Source organism: Hemiscyllium ocellatum, chromosome 9 (genome assembly GCF_020745735.1).
Source record: "Hemiscyllium ocellatum isolate sHemOce1 chromosome 9, sHemOce1.pat.X.cur, whole genome shotgun sequence".
Taxonomy (NCBI): domain Eukaryota; kingdom Metazoa; phylum Chordata; class Chondrichthyes; order Orectolobiformes; family Hemiscylliidae; genus Hemiscyllium; species Hemiscyllium ocellatum.
Genome location: NC_083409.1, coordinates 82,749,362 through 82,766,272, shown reverse-complemented (window position 1 = coordinate 82,766,272; position 16,911 = coordinate 82,749,362). Strand labels below are relative to the sequence as shown.

At 39.0% G+C, this 16,911-nt stretch overlaps 1 protein-coding gene across 1 annotated transcript in view; it reads left to right on the top strand.

Moving 5' to 3' along the window:
• The window catches only part of ptch2 (patched 2), a 112,216-nt gene that overhangs the window by 68,859 nt on the left and 26,446 nt on the right, over nucleotides 1-16,911 (top strand). Inside the window, exons 13-17 of the mRNA XM_060830522.1 lie at nucleotides 1,628-1,746; nucleotides 2,425-2,830; nucleotides 4,354-4,666; nucleotides 14,157-14,299; nucleotides 15,129-15,309. Of these exons, the coding sequence (XP_060686505.1) occupies nucleotides 1,628-1,746; nucleotides 2,425-2,830; nucleotides 4,354-4,666; nucleotides 14,157-14,299; nucleotides 15,129-15,309 (1,162 nt within the window). The remainder of the gene's footprint in view (nucleotides 1-1,627; nucleotides 1,747-2,424; nucleotides 2,831-4,353; nucleotides 4,667-14,156; nucleotides 14,300-15,128; nucleotides 15,310-16,911) is intronic.

The following is a 16,911-nucleotide window of genomic DNA, read 5'->3' as shown; positions in this document are numbered from 1 at the left end:
GAACATTAGTGAACCAGGTGGGCTTTCCCTCTGACAATCAGCAGTGGTTTCCTAATTATTGTTAGACTCTTAATTTAAGTTATTTATTGAATTCAAATTCCACCATCTGCCAGGGCAGGATTCAAACTCTGGTCACCAGAACATTAGCTGAGTTTTTGGTTTAGCAGTCTCGTATTAGTGTCACTAGGCTATCACCTCCCCATGTTGAAGTGCGATAAAATTATGTGTGAATAATGCAAAATATTCTCAAAAGGGTTAACTTGTTGTAGGTTAGATATAGATATGTTCTTTTGAAGAGCTGAGAAATCAATTTTTAAGTATGTAACATTCTCTGAATAAGTTTCATAAACTATCGGATCCTTATGGCATTGATACTAAAATGAGATTACTACCTGTTTGGAGGGATTAGATAATACTTTATTTTCCTTGGTAAAATTATCTTTGAGAGGAGAACTGTGCCGGGGTATGACTACAGTCATATGGCAGAGTAATCTGTAAATAAAGGGTGAGTTCCCTCTCTTTTATAAAATGGTCTTTTTTTGGAAATGAAGACTAAGAAATTGTCCTTGAATGCTTATATAAAATTAAACTATATTTCCATTAATAATTGCTTTTCTCTTCTATTTTACTAAATCAAAGTATTTGTATGTTAAATGCAGTCGGGCTGAATATACTGCAGTTCCACAGGCTAACTTTAACTGGTGGCTTGGCAAAGCCTGAGAGTCACTGATTGAAAAAAATACAATGGGAATTAAGTAGCAAGAACCTGACAGGCCTGAACACTGGGCCAGCCTTTAAACAGGCCTCCAACTTGCACAGCCAAGGTAGTTGGCATAAATGATGGGATATATCATCTACAAGTCAGTTCCAGCTATGTGATCTGCCTGAGCCTACTGGGTGGTCCGGGAGATAATAACATATTATAATGTCTGCCTCAGGCAACCCCACCCCCTCCTTTTTCACTTACATCAGACTGCTCTGACCTTCGGAGTCTCCTTCAGATTAATGTTTACCTAGAGGAGGGTGTGTGGAGAGTGGGGGGGCATTTTTGGGGAGCAGTGATTTCTTGCTTGAAATCCTTTAGTGATTTAATATTTTCTTTGGCTTAGTACATGGATTTAGTGAGGTCTGGAAGTCGGTTGTAGTACAACTCACTTAAAGCTAGAAATATCTTGGTTAGAAATCAGAAACTGCTGTTCTCAGAACACTTTGCCTGAGGTCTAGGGCCTACAGTGAAGCGATAGGTTTACAATTGTACTTCTTTTGAATCTTAAAGGGACATTTAGCTGTTATAGCTGTCTTGCCAGACGGCGTAACAATTAGTCAGCAGTCAAGAGTGCTGAATACAAACAACACCAAAGGCACAAAATAAATAAATCATGCTTTTAAAAGTGAGTAGCAGAAATAATGTCAGATACAGTGTCTTGCCAGTAAGGGGGTGCAGAAGTGGAGTTTTCATGGTAGAGCATTGATCTGCATCAAAAATGAAGGTCTCTCACCACACATCCCCAACCTGACTAATATCCAGAGCTTTTCACACTTCAAGGTCCTCAAATTTTGAAATCTAAGTGGCAGTCTGCAATTGTACTAGAGCTGTACTAATACTTACTGTTACTGCTCATCACAGGCTGCGATAGTCGTGGTGTTTAATTTTGCCATGGTGCTCCTCATCTTTCCTGCCATTTTAAGTCTGGATCTTCATCGGCGGGAAGACAAAAGGCTGGATATTTTTTGCTGCTTTTCCAGGTGAGGATTCCCTTTAGAGCTTAGAGTTGCTCACTGTGAGGGCTGCAGTGGTGGTCTAAGAGAATGGATTATGATAGGAAAGGAATAGAAAGATGATAATCAAAACATGGTGGGTGTGAAATTGTCAATGTCAGTCACACAACTGGGCTATGGGTAAAGCACCTACTCATTTCACACAATTCCCAATGATGTTTTCCATTGAATGTTCTGGTACAGTGCATGGTGTGCTGTTGTTTCACTATCAAATATTCTGCATTCCGGTGTTCACGGTTTCGCTCCAGTTAAGTTCCTCATATTGAAGAGGTCAACATGGAAGGGTAGTAGGGTGGAGGTGGAAAGTTCTCTTAATGCCTGATCCACTAATCGCTTGGCACACGTTATATCCTTAATCCTTTAAATAAAAGATTGGTACGCAGCCATATGAGAATGCTGTCTCATTTTCTTGTAGTAATCAATAATCTCTTCAATAATTTCATGTCAGGAATTAATTCCAGAAATAGTAACCATTTGAGTTTAATTCCCTAGTCTTACAGTGATAGCTGAGTGTCTTAGTAATACTGCTAGATCATAATCATTTCCAGACATGCATTGTTGCCATTCAATGTTTTGTTATATATGAAAGTGAACAATAACATCTATAGAATGGATTACATGTGAAAAAAATCTCTTATTTTTCAGTCTCTGCTCAACACGAGTGATTCAGGTCCAGCCGCAAGAGTTTGCTGATGCAAATGATAACCATAACTTCCATCCTTCTCCATATGGTGGGCCAACATTTACCCACAGTACACAGATCACCACCACAGTGCAGGCCTTCACCCAGTGTGATCCAACCGGACAGCACATTGTCACTATAATTTCTCCAACTTCACGCATCTCTTCAACTCCTTCTGTCATCGTGTCCCCAGCAGACCAGGTTGGCTCCCAGGGGATGGAACCCACCAGTTCGACTAGGGACTTGCTGGCCCAGATGGATGAGGCAAAAGCCAGCAGGGGCTGTGTTCAGATGCCCTTTGTCAAATGGAATCTAGCAGACTTTGCACGGGACAAGTATGCTCCATTTCTTCTCAAGACAGAATCAAAGGTAAGCAATTTTCAGCAATGCTTCCAATATTTCTTTGTATTACTTTGATGATGATATCTTCTTACTGCATCAACCCATGACTTTGGGCAAATACACCATAATGTAGTACTTACTTAATCTTAAAGATAAGAGGATGGCAGTTGGGATCTACGATTAACCTTAGTGTTACTGATCAAGGGTTCTTACTCACCATATAGTGAATTGTTTTGAAAAGTAAGCACAAGGGAACTTTGGATATGGATAGCATTTGGCTCTATTGAAGAGATTTTCACATGAAAATTGCCTTTTCGGCAAGGCAATAGAAGTTTGTAGAACAATAACAGCATTAGCCACTATGATTTGGAGATGCCAATGTTGGACTGGGGTGTACAAAGTTAAAAATCACACAACACCAGGTTATAGTCCAACAGGTTTAATTAGAAGCGTTAGCTTTTGGCGTGCTGCTCCATCATCAGCATTAGTCACTGCCTTCAAAGCAAGAGAAGTAATGAAGAAAATTAGACCAGAACAGTTTTCACTGTTAGATCAGGCAATGCCTACTTGGGTATTACTTGGGTCAAATACAGATTTAAGCTTTCCTCATCTCTGACCCGAGAACGTGCCAAAACCCAGAGGAGCTAACTTTATTGCTTCAAAGTGGCCTCTCTTGAATGAGACTTAGACTGTTATTTGAGTACCAATTTACAGCCAATAGTTTTAATCTGTAACCACAAGAACTGATTTGAGATTACCATTTACTGCACTGAGGACCAGCCACAGCCTGTAAACATGTATTTTGGGATCTGGATTTAAATGCAATCCCATGAACAAAAGGACTATCCTTGCTAACCAATATGCCTTTGATTTTTTTTAAAAAGCTATTATTAACTGCTTTTTTACCCAACTCCAACTCTTTATATTCAAAATTTCAACTGATTTGGGCACAGACTCCCTCTAACGTTAATGCTCAGTTTGAAATTTGAGAACTGAACTTATGCTTCATTTTTATTTCCTTTACCATCAAAGACTGATATGAGGCAGCTAATATTTCAGGGGGTGGGAGACTCGCTAAAAATGATTCTCTTATCCTATCACACAATACCATTTATGACCTTTTTGATTTCATCACCTATTTCTTTGTCTTCCTGTATCTGCATTTCCTTACTTTGGCTGATAGGGCAAGTTGACTCCTGATTTCTACAGTGTACTTACTGACTCTCTAGAGGGATGTATTTTGAAGGTAATTAATTCTAGTGCAGTTCCATCAGGCATTCAATATACCACTCCAGTAAAAGGAAGAGACCTGTCTACTAACACTAGCTTCACCCTATAGACTGCTCCACCTGGCTTACTGTAGAACCTATGGAAACCTACGTCTCACGCTCCCAGCCATCCCAGTTAGCTTTTTGTCTCTCCTAAATATTTGATGGCAGAGAAAGCCAATATTTGTAAATACGTAAAACCTTACTACTTAGAATAATGCCATCTGTTGAATACTGATTTGATATTTGTTTATTCATATATGATTTTGTTTGACAATCCAGGTTGTTGTGCTAGTCCTCTTCATGACCTTCCTTGGGATGAGCCTTTATGGAACTACAATGGTTCATGATGGGCTGTACCTCACAGACATTGTTCCTCGTGAAACCAAGGAGTATGATTTCATCGCAGCCCAGTTCAAGTATTTCTCCTTCTATAACATGTACATCGTCTCCATGGGAGGATTTGACTATCCCACATCCCAGAAGTTGCTGTACGACCTCCACAAGAGTTTCAACAATGTCAAATACATTGTTCGTGAAGAGAATAAAGAGTTGCCCAAAATGTGGTTGCATTACCTTCAAGACTGGCTGAGAGGTGAGATTTCAAAGATTCTCAGACAGAAATTAATAATGAGTTGTGAAGTATGTAAAAATTGGAATAGATAGTATTAATGTTCAGGGGTTAACAAAAGGTAACTTATATAGTTCGAATGGAACCAAGCCCCTGCTAGTAGGTTGGAATTAATAGCCACAGTCTCGCTATGTAATAGTCTGTTCCTAATCTTCTCATTCCTATACTCTTTCACATAATTTTTATGACATGAGCTTGTGAATAACATCTGTTAAGTACCACTCTGCATGGGGTACTAGAAACAGAGTTGGATGAATGGTTTGCTTGCAAAATAATACAAGAATGGATGCACTGGGCTTTGTGTCGACATAATGATACTCACTGAACTTCAAAGTCATTTATTGTTTACAGAACATTGTAAGCTTTTCCTGAGAGACACATGTGCAAGTATGTCTTTGTGGCATACCACACCAATAGGGTACGTATTATGCTGAGCAGTTAGAACCCCTTGATGTTTTGTAGCTAGTGATAATTTTGAATGCTTGAAGCCTAATGATGCTCCCTTTGCTGCTATTAGAACACTTTGGCCTGAGTAGTATGTAGTGTTGGAAAAACACAGCAGGCCAGGCAGCATCCGAGGAGCAGAAGAATCGACGTTTCGGGCATAAGCCCTTCTTCAGGAACCCAAAACCCGAGCTTATGCCCGAAATGTTGATTTTCCTGCTCCTCGGATGCTGCCTAGCCTGCTGTTTTTTTCCCAACATTACATTTTTCAACTCTGGTCTCCAGCATCTGCAGTCCTCACTTTCTCCTAGTATGTAGTGTGTCATACAAATGGTAATTGGCTGGCATGGAGTGACACTGGTCCTCGTGATACTTCCTGGTAATAACATGTGTGGTTGGTCTTTATTTCTTATTTGAAGATGTATCCTGGAAAGTTTTCACAGCAGTAGGTTTTCTTTAAACAGTTACTTAATTGAAATTCTGAATCATCAATTGATAGAAAGCAGCAAAACTGATCCACAACATGAAGAGTCCTGTTAGCTTACTTGCCAACAAACATGTGCATTATTTTCAACCCACTGATTCTAGGTAGTCCTATTCCACATGAAAAGCTACACATTCAATTTCATTTTTTTAAGTACCTTTCTTTCCAGTAAGAAACATTGCTCAAACTCACTAACATTACCATGTTTCATGGTAGTCCCAATCATTTACTTTTCCTCAACCTTAAACTTCCCTTATTCATATGCAAGTTTTGAATTGTCCAAGTATTCGAAAGTTTGCCACATGCAGCACTGGCTGTTTCATTGTAAGTGGACTTTGGAAGTCAAACTTTTGACAACCTTTATGTTAAACTGAAGGTGATGGTCTAAAATGACCCCAAGCGCATTTGCTAAACTTCAGCATTTGCTTGCAATTTCTTATGATGTTGAGGGTTCAATCAGTCAGGGTGTTTTGGCCAGCTGACAGACTGTTGCTGATTTGATTTAGAGTCATAGAGAAACAGATCCTTCAGTCCAACTCCATGTTGACTAGATACCCTAAATAAATCTAATCCTATTTGACAGCATTTGGCCCACATTCCTCTAAACCCTTCTTATTCATATACCCATCCAGATGCCTTTTAAATGTTGTAATTGTACCAGCCGCAACCACTTCCTCTGGCAACTCATCCCATACACACACCACCTTGTGTATGAAAAATTGCCTTTTAGATCCCTTTTAAATCTTTTCCCTCCCATCTTAAACCTATGACCTCTAGGTTTGGACTCCCCAACCCGGAGAAAAGACGTTGTCTATTTCCCCTGCCCATGCCCCTCATGATGTTATAAACCTCCATAATGTCACCCCTCCGCCTCCGATGCTCGAGGGAAAATAGCCCCAGTCTATTCAGTCTCTCTGCATAACTCAAACCCTGCAATCCTAGCAACATTGTTTGGTTTATTGTAGTCACATGTACCTATATACAGTGAAAAGCTTTGTTATATGCGCAATACATAACAGATCATAGCAAACAAGAATATACAGATCATAGGGTACAAGCCTACAGTTGCTCAGGAAGTGCACAAAGCAAGATCACCATTAGCAAGATTTAAAAATGTCAATATTCCTCCAACAGACTAACTTGAAGAAGAAATACTGACTATGACTGAAATGACCAACACAAAACAATACCTGGAGTTTAATCTCTTGCAGCCCATGAAAGTTGAACCTTTGATTTTCTGAAGTACAACATGGCTAGCCTTGTTCTAGTTGGCCAAGATTGCAGGGTTGGTTTTATGTAATATTTAAACCAAAACTTCCAACGAAAAACCTTTCCAAAAGCTATGGATTCTTCGGCAGGTGCAGCACTGAGAACAACGTATCTTTAAACTTAATATGAAAAGTGCCAGGAGAGTTGTGTCAGTGCCACCTTGATCTTTAACCCAGTCTTACAGATTCTGCTTCCTCAGTCTTATTGCATCTCTTTGCCTGTTATTTGAAATCCTTGTGTATCATACTCTCGTCATTAATTTCATCCATTTCATCCACATACTGTAAATTATCTTTTAAAATACTTAAAATTGAGACTTACACTTGATCTGCTGTATCTCAAACTTTGGAGATATGGCTTTTGCATGCAGTTTGTAGTTTAATTTTACAGCGGCTTTAATAAAACAAAGATCAATGGTAGGTGGAAATATGAAGAAATTGAATCATACCACCCATGATATGTTCCCTTATAGAAGAATGTGTGCTGCAAGCCACCTTCTTCTGCTAATGATTACTAACATGTTCTGAGTGAATAACCTGAAGAGATTCAATGTTATTCAGTTGCCAAATATAGATATTTCTGCATCTAGTAATGTTGAATAACCTTGCCATCACCTAAGGAACTGGCTTGAAAATTTTGGCTTGAGTGTAGCTCATAGAAAACAAAAGGCACTTATCTTGACAAATCTTTTGAGTTATCTTTTCTTCTTTTTCTCTTTAAATATGTAAAATAAAATTTTGTTTAGTTCTATTTTCAATGTTAATATAATTGTGCCAAGTGCATATGTTAACATTACAATAGAAACAGTAATTGGGCTAATGCACACACGGTAGCATGGGTGGTCTCAGTCAGATTGATGGGCCGTTTTTGACAGATGTAAATAACAACGAGACACATATAATGAAAGAATGGGGTCTTTTACGTTATAAAATTTATGCTGACATTGACTGCACATGTATAAAACGGTTGGCTTATCAGTTCAGGCGGCAGCGCAGACTCATTTTTTTTCATGAACTGAAGAAATATTTACCAGCTCAATACTTCAGTTTCTAGAAAGAATGTAGCTAGCTGAAAATTTAAACTAGAGAGGAGTGCCATTCATCTGAAAGCAGAACAACAAATGCACAAGAAACTAATGAGAAAGTGAATACAGTGAGACTGTGAAAAACAAATGAATGAAAGCCAAACTCTTGAGAGCAATGGACAATTGGAATCTCTACAGTATGGAAGTGGCCATTTCACCCACTGAGTCAAGACCATCCCTCCAAATATGGTTATGAATCGAGGGGATTTGTTTTAAGTTCTGTTACAGGCATCAGAACTTTGGCTTAGCCCATGTTTCCAGTGAGTAGAAGGGAGGAGGCTGACAAAGAAAGCCTTGGATTAGTTGTGTTTAGAGGGAATGAAAGCTTGGATGAAGGTTTAACAATTTGTGGACTGAGGTATATTTGGAGATGCATGATACTATGGAGGTGGAAATAGGTCGATCTTTCTAATGGAGAGTGTAGGAATTTAGAGGTCGCCATGTCTGTCACAACAAGCCTTTATGGACTTTATGCAGTTAAAGAGAAATTGTACTGGTCAGAAATGAAAAAACAGTTGCAACTTTCAAAGAACTAAACATGTCAAAGCTTGAAAGAAATAGAGGGATTGAGACCTACAAATGTGCGAAGAAGGAAGTGAGAAAAACTTCTAATAAGGCTAAAACGTGGATATCTATTTGCACAAATCAGGGCACACTGTTTAAGTCAAAAAGCAAGCTGGGCCAATTTGGGAAAGAATCACACACAGTATGAGAGAAATGGTCAGTCTAAATTAATATTGTAAAGGCAACCTTTAATCTCAATTGACATTGACCCATCTTGCTTTTTGACTTAAACAGAGTGCCCTGATTTGCATGGATATGGTGTTCCAATTCAAATATTTTCCAATCAGCCTGATCAGAGTTGTTGTAAAACTTGTGGAACTTGAACCCAAGCCTCTTGTTCCAGTGGTAGGGACACTACCACTGCACTATAAAAAAAAGTTGGTGTTTCAATTCACATTTAATTGTAATGATATACAGCTGTGACTTAACTTTTCTGAACAAATTTGTGGGCGGCATCTTTGATTGAATTATGAAGACTTGTAAATATAGGTGCTCCACTTCTACAGAGGAAAGTTCAAATGCTCAGTGTACAATTACATTGGATTCCGAAAGCTTCTGGATTAATGGGATGAGGGAGAACCACAAAACCATAAGATTTACGAGCAGAATTAGGCCATTCGGCTCACCCAGTTTGGTCACCATTCGATCCTGGTTGATATGTTTCTCAATCCCATTCTTCTGTTTTCTCCTCATCACCTTTAATCCCCTTACTAATCAAGAAATCAAGAACCTACCTATCTTTGTCTTAAATACACTCAGTGACATAGCCTCCACAGTCTTCTGTGACAATGAATTCCACAGATTCACCACCCTCTGGCTAAAGGAATTTCTCCCCATCTCAGTTCTAAAGGGTCCTGCCTTCACTCTGAGGCTGTCCCCACAGATCCTAGTCTCTTCCAATAATGGAAATATCTTCACTATGTCCACTCTATCCAGGCCTTTCAGTACTCTAAGTTTAAATGAAATCCTCCTGATCCTTCTAAACTCCACTGAGTACAGGCCCAAAGGCCAGAACCACTTCTCATATGACAAGCCCATCAGGAGTTAAGAAACTATTTTGGATAATGTATGAAATTTGGGGAAAGAATCAAGATATCATTAAAACATTGTTTACACAACGACCACCAAGGAATCGCTGTTTGTTTTTCCTATAAATAAACTGTAATTTTTTTAATTTAATCTAAACAAATGGACAGTTATCAATCCCATTGGAAAATAAGATGCCGCAAAATTTTCCATGAACGAATGCATTGGGGATTCAGCTGGTTTAATAATATTTTTATTTGGATAAAATGCATGCCCGAAAAAGGCTTTGGTTTTCACAAATTATTTTTGTATAGCTAAAGTAGATTCAGTGATGTCTGATGACTTGCGGTATCAATGTAATTTACACTTGGTTTTGGATCCTTCCCTAACAGAAATTACAAAAAAAAAGCTTCTTCTAATTTTCTCATCCATTTGCCCCTTGGACATTTTTCTGACCTCATAAAAGATAGTGAATTTCAAAAATAGGGTCTATTCTTCTAAATAAAATAGTGAAATATTGAAATAGTGCGTAATTTCTCAAAATTCGCTGATACTTTAATGGTTAAACAAATTAGCATTATAAAGTAATAATAACTTTTTGTACTGGAGAGGGTAAAGAAAATCAAGTCAACATAAGCAGACTGGTCAGAAAGTCTTCAACCTTTGAATATATGAATAGCTCATGCAGAGGCATACTCAGAAATAAGCATATATTCTTTGAGCTGATGCTTAGTAAGGATTCTACTTCTTTAAAGAACACAATTATCAGAGAAAGTCTCGAAAGGCCATTCAGCTGTGTAGTTTCATGATATTTTCTTCATCCTGCTGCAATATAAAAAAAATTTTGCAGTACTTCACCTAAAGGTCAATTTGCCTGTGGATCATATCCATGATTCCTGACATCTCTCATTATATCACTTTGTTAAAGTCCTGGATCATGTCAGCCAAGGAGGAGTGTTACTGATATTCTGTGGCATTGTTTGCTGGTAGTAATTGGGACCTTTATCTATCTAAGTCCCAATCCAACCCAGTACACCCCAGTCTAACATCGGCATCTGCAAATCTTATCTATCTAACATGCATGCTCATCTTCACTTTCAGTGTTTTAAAACTACTTTCTGAAATACTTCTCATTTTCGCCTGTGTCCTGCTGCTCAAAACATGGCACTTCCTGCCTTTTCATAGACTTTTCATGGGTGAACTCAATAGTGCCCTCTGGTACCAATAAACAGCATTGTTCTGAGGCGCTCACCAGCATAAACACAGTTGCCTCCCAGCTCTCCTGAGTATGGAGCACAGAAATGTATTCAAAAGAGTTGAATTGCCTTCAGGCTGATTGGAGGAGGGGAATGGAGGGTGGGAAACACAACGATGCCTTTCTCTTTCCCCAGTAAGCCTACTCACATTACATCCTGATGCCTTGAGGGTTTGAGTTGATTGCAGTTGCAAGATTGAATGACAAGGTGTGTTTACATTTCAGCAGAATCTCTGACAGGCACCCAACACTTTGTCAAGGACTCACCATGAGGTGGGATCATTATCCTACCTCAGCCCTTTAATCAAAGACACTCATCAGAATCTCTTCACAAAGCAGCAATTTAGCAATGTTTCTAAATAGATTTGTGTCAAGATTTCCTTCAGCTGTATCGGTGCAGGGAGTTTTGTTTAGAAATACTATTACCACATGACTATTATATTTTCATTCTCCCATCTCCCTCTTTCACATTCACATACATTGACTTCATTTTCTTGATGAGCAATTGTACCTGCCTGTACTTCAGACCTGGCTTTTTCTGAGTAATGTGCAGATGAAGGAGCATACAGAAATAACACCTGGAGTTCTGACTCTTAACAGTGGATGTCTTTCCCTACTGTCTCTTTCAGACAACCTTCTGTTGTGTTTTGCCTTCATATAATGAACTCACCAACATGTTATACCATACTTTCATTGGGGAAATGCTTAAGCTGAATATAAAGATAACTTAAGATATTTTGAAGACATAATATTTTGCTTCTTCTTTAAAAGAGATGAATGAACTTGTCATTTATACTTTTGACCAATTATACATGGGTGTGCTAATGCCATGACACCTGACAGCTGGGTGGCTCTTTTACTTCTTCCTTGACAGGGGGCCTTTGGTCTGATATTAGACAAATAGGCCTCACTCCATACAGCTCCTCTCAGCTCAGGCATTTACTGAGTGCAGATACAATCCTCTCCAAAGCTTCTGATTGCCAGAAATGCTCAAGCTTTGAAAACCTTGACCCAAATCTCCCAAGAACCACACTGACATTTTGTTTTGAACCTACATTGTTAACAGACACTACATGGAGATTCAAGTAAGTCATTCTCTTTTTACAAAAAGGAAGGCAAATCTTTTCAAGTCTGTAGGATCATCTCATCATATTCCTCAATTATTTATATTAAAATATCAAAGATTTCAAACTTAAATGTGAAGGCTCTGTCTTCCATCTTTGCCAACACACGTTGCCACAACTGATTGAAGGCCTTGTTGTAAAAGGACACTTAACCATTTCCTTTCATCCAACAATCATGGCAAAACAGCCATTGTGAACGCAGATTACTCATTTATAGTAAGGATACTTTCAAAGCCGTGAACATCAAATCACATGCTTTATGATAATATCCTTTAATTTGAATGATCTTTTACGGATCTGAATGACTAATAAAATCATTGGCATATTTAAGCATTTGACCACACTTCCAGTGTCAGAGGCACAGATAGAAAGAAATAGATTGAAAAACACACACACAGATGCACAATAAAAGCAAAGATTCTTAAATGTTCAAAGTGTCTGCCAGATGGAATTTACTGGTTTAAAAAAATGCCTTTGTCACAGCCATAACAGATTGAACAGACTATTGCTTTTAAAAAGACAGTATATCTTTTTCTGTTGGACCACACAGCATACTATTCAACATACTAAAAATAAAAATTAAACTTGCACACAGTGCCTTTTAATATACCCCAGGCATTCCCAGATCTTAATGTGGTTTTTTTTCCAGTGATGTTAAATTACTGCTTTTGAAGTGCTTTTTTTTTAAAACCACCAGATTAAGTGGTGGCGGCAACAGAATTGTTCCGAAAAGTTTTGTTTAAATAATTTTATTATGTCCATGTTTGCAGTTCAGGGCACAATTTAGTCTTCTTCAAGGTTTGAGATGTTGACACTGGAGAATGGAACTTTTCCATCTTTGTTATTCTGTTTCAGGACTAAGTACTTGCAGGCAGGTCATAACACAGTCTTGGCACAGGATAAACGTCTTCCTGCACTACCTTGATAGCGTTCTACGGGCAATGTACTGCAGTTGCATGCTCATCTATCATTCATTAAATTGTAAATTCATTGTGTAGAGTACGAACTTTTTGAGAGTTGGCAAGTGACATTCTTTAATACTTGAGACTGTACTCTCATTTTTCCCACCTTACTTTCATGGTGACCCTCTTATTGTTTTAAAGTAACATATGCTCTGACGAGTAATTAAATTTGTTGGTATATGTTTGTATATTTAGAGTCATAGAGATATACAGCACGGAAACAGACTCTACGGTCCAACTCATCCATGCTGATCAGATATCCCAACCTAAGCTAGTCCCATTTGCAAGCACTTGGCCCATATCCCTCTATCCCCTTCCTATTCATATACCCATCCAGATGCCTTTTAAATGTTGCAATTGTACCAGCCTCCACCACTTGCTCTGGCATTCCATACATGCACCACCCTCTGTGTAAAGAAGTTGCCCCTAGGTGTCTTTTATCTTTCCCCTCTCACCCTAAACCTATGCCCTCTAGTTCTGGACTCCACCACCCAGGGACTTTGTCTATTTACCCTTTCCATTCCCATCATTATTTTATAAATCTCTATATGATCACCCCTCAGCCTATGACGCTCCAGGAAAAACAGCTCTAGCCTATTGAGGCTCTCCCTATAGCTCAAATCCTCCAACCCTAGCAACATCCTTATAAATCTTTTCTAAACCCTTTCAGGTTTCACAACATCCTTCTGATAGGAAGGAGACCAGAACTGCACGCAGTATTCCAAAAGTGGCCTAACCACCGTTCTGTACAATCGCAACATGACCTGCCAACTCTTATATTCAGTGCTCTGAAAGGAAAGCATACCAAACACCTTCTTTATTATCCTATCTACCTGCGACTCTGCTTTCAAGGTAGATAGGTAGCTTGATTTATTTTCATATAATTGAGATAAGGCTTTAGCTCATCTGTTGCATTTAATTGGCTAGTTCTATAATGGGCGAACAATCCTCTCTGCCATATTATTTCCCAGGTAATGAAGAGGAATGTCAGATATATTTGCTAGTTGATAAAAATGTACCCAGAATTTAACAACACATTTGCTCTGATATCTTGTTAAGGATAAAGGTTTTGATGATTGTTAATTTGACTGATATGGGTTATAGAGTACTTGTCCATCATATTCTATCCACATCCATGTGCGAGGAGAAACTCTTACTAAACTCAGATTAAAAGCCCTGGTGTGATAGTAATTACAGACCAGCTCTTCTGACTTCTCATGTGCTGTTCACTTCATCACCCAGGGTTGCAGGCTGCATTTGATGAAGACTGGAGGACGGGCAAAATCACCAGGGAAAGTTACCGTAATGGCTCTGAAGATGGAGTCCTTGCATATAAATTACTCATACAAACTGGAAACAAAAAAGAGCCCTTCAACTATAACCAGGTGAGCAAGATAAGCAAACATGTTGTAGAATTGTCAGGACAAGTACTGTCATTGTTTTGCTAGTCTGTGTGGGCTGAAGTGCAATGAGGTGAAAATTACCTTCAATGTCACAATATCTGAATGAAGCTGTTTGTACAATACTTCCTGATCTGAATGGCGCAGTTAGTTAGCACATACAATTTAAGACCTGAGTTTGAATCCAATCCTGAGTCAAAGGATGGAAATCCTGTTTATTTAACACCCTGAATTTGGCAATCCATTAACGGCAGCATTCAGATTACAAGGACATCTGATGCAGGGAGTGTCACACTGCTGCCTGGATAGCAGACTAAAGCTGAAGGAGGGCATTTACTTGAAGCAGGGTAAGGGGAGCTTTACTTCAACTCTAACAAGTGTTGTATCTGATTTGATGATTATACTGAGTGATGTGTTTCACAATCATTGTAATTTCCTGGAGCTTGCACTCTTGGTTAGTTGAAAATAAATTCTCCAGCTTCTTATTACTTCAAAAGCTTAGGGGTTTTCCTGTGTTTTTCAGTACCCTGTTGAGGGGAGGTCCTATGGGAATCCCAATCAAGAAGATTATAACGGTCAAGCTGGGTGCACTATATGTTCTTCTGCCTATTATGTTTATATGACATAAAACTTGTGACAAAAATTTCATTCCCCACTACAGATATTCTTTATTCTGCTGAGTACCAACTCCACTGTGTCACTAAAGTAAACTCTTAACTCGGGTATTTCTGTGATCATTGGTGCACCATTTTGTCCACATCTCTTCTAAGGGTAAAAAGATGCAGTAATGACTTCCTTGTCTTCTTTATGACAGCTGACTTCAAGGAAGTTGGTGGATGAGGATGGAATCATCAACCCTGATACCTTTTACATCTATCTGACGGTGTGGGTCAGTAACGATCCATTGGGTTACGCTGCATCTCAGGCGAACTTCAATCCCCACCCACCTGAATGGATTCATGACAGATATGACACAACGGGAGAGAACTTGAGAAGTAGGTTTTCCAATGTGTGCCAGAGTCCTTGTGTCACTGAGCAAACTGCTTAATCTTGAGGAGAGCCCAAGAATATAAATTAGACAGTGTGCTGTTAAAGCTTACCCTATAAATCTCTTTCAGTCAGACAGTGAAGAAAATGTTCATTAAAATAGTGAATGGAGGCTCAGTGGTATTACACTCCACACTTGCCTCCCCAAAACTGAAATAAATTGTGGTCATCCTTTTCTAGATGGCAGGAATGTGTGATTTCTTTAGTGGTGATACCAAGAAAAATGTTTCATGCTTCAGTCATTATGTGGTTCAGTCTTAAAAGGAGTTAAATAACCAACTCTTCACAACCAATCTACTGTAACAATGGTGATGGCACAAGATATATACTTTTACAGTATATCTTTATGCACTGCGTTCTTAGAATCAAGAAACACAAATGCTCACCTGTACTTTCTTTTATGGTTGAAAATGTGTTGCTGGTTAAAGCACAACAGGTCAGCAGCATCCAAGGAATAGGAAATTCGACGTTTTGGGCATAAGCCCTTCATCAGGAATTTTATGGTCACATATAGACTAAAGCAGGATAAGTCAATTGAAGTATGGTTGCTAGCTCTCTTGGGCTGTTCTGACTAGCTTTGAGAAAAAGAACACCGAAAGGACCCCAGGGTGGCCTAAGCATAGAGAGAATTAAAATTATGCTGACCACAAGGCATCTCAGTCAGGAGACAATTCTGGGTGACTTGAGAGACAAACCCTATAACCTTAATGCATCTCGGAGTCTGGCAATGTTAATGAGACTCGATGTAAAGTGGTCTCCTGGCTGTTTCAACAGTCATCTGTTGCTATCAGTCATGCCCTCTGGGTGCTGATGGCTTTCTGTATTGTCACAATGCTGCTGACCTTCTTCACCTAATTAGCAGCCAACACCTGTTGTGAACAGTCACAGCCAGCAGCTAACAACCCCGTGACCTATTCGCAGAGGTCGCTGGACATGCACTGGCCACACCAAATGGTTGTGTCCTGTATACAGCATTCAGATGTGCCATACCAAACATAATCCCCGCCAGCAAATCTCTTTTGCAGCAGCCTTGTCCCACCTGCTGCAGTCAATGCGTAAGGACATCAGAAGTAGGCCTCCACTCCATTTTTCCGCCCGCCTTCAGTAACTTTCACTCCCATGCAGATCAAAAGTTGTCCTGTAGTGCAGCATAAATTTCTTCAATGGCTCAACTTACAGTGCTTTCTGAGGTAAAGAATGCCAAAGATTACCAACTTGGATTAGAACATACATTTTTGCTTTCCACATTTGAGGATAATCCTCATTTTCATTGTAAGTAGTTAAAATTTATTTAGAAACTGGGCCACCCACTTCTCATTTCTCTCACAAGATGAAACACCTCTCTGCATCTACCCTCATAATCTTGTGTTTCAGTAAAGCACCTCTAATTCTTTTAAATGCCACTAAGTGTGGAACTGCATCCTGTGAGACAAATCTTTCATCCAAGGAAACAACTTAATGAGCCAAATCTGAATTATCTCCTATCTAGAATTCCTCAATGTGGAAAGCAAAAATGTAAGTTTTACACCAAGTTCGGTCTCACTAATGCC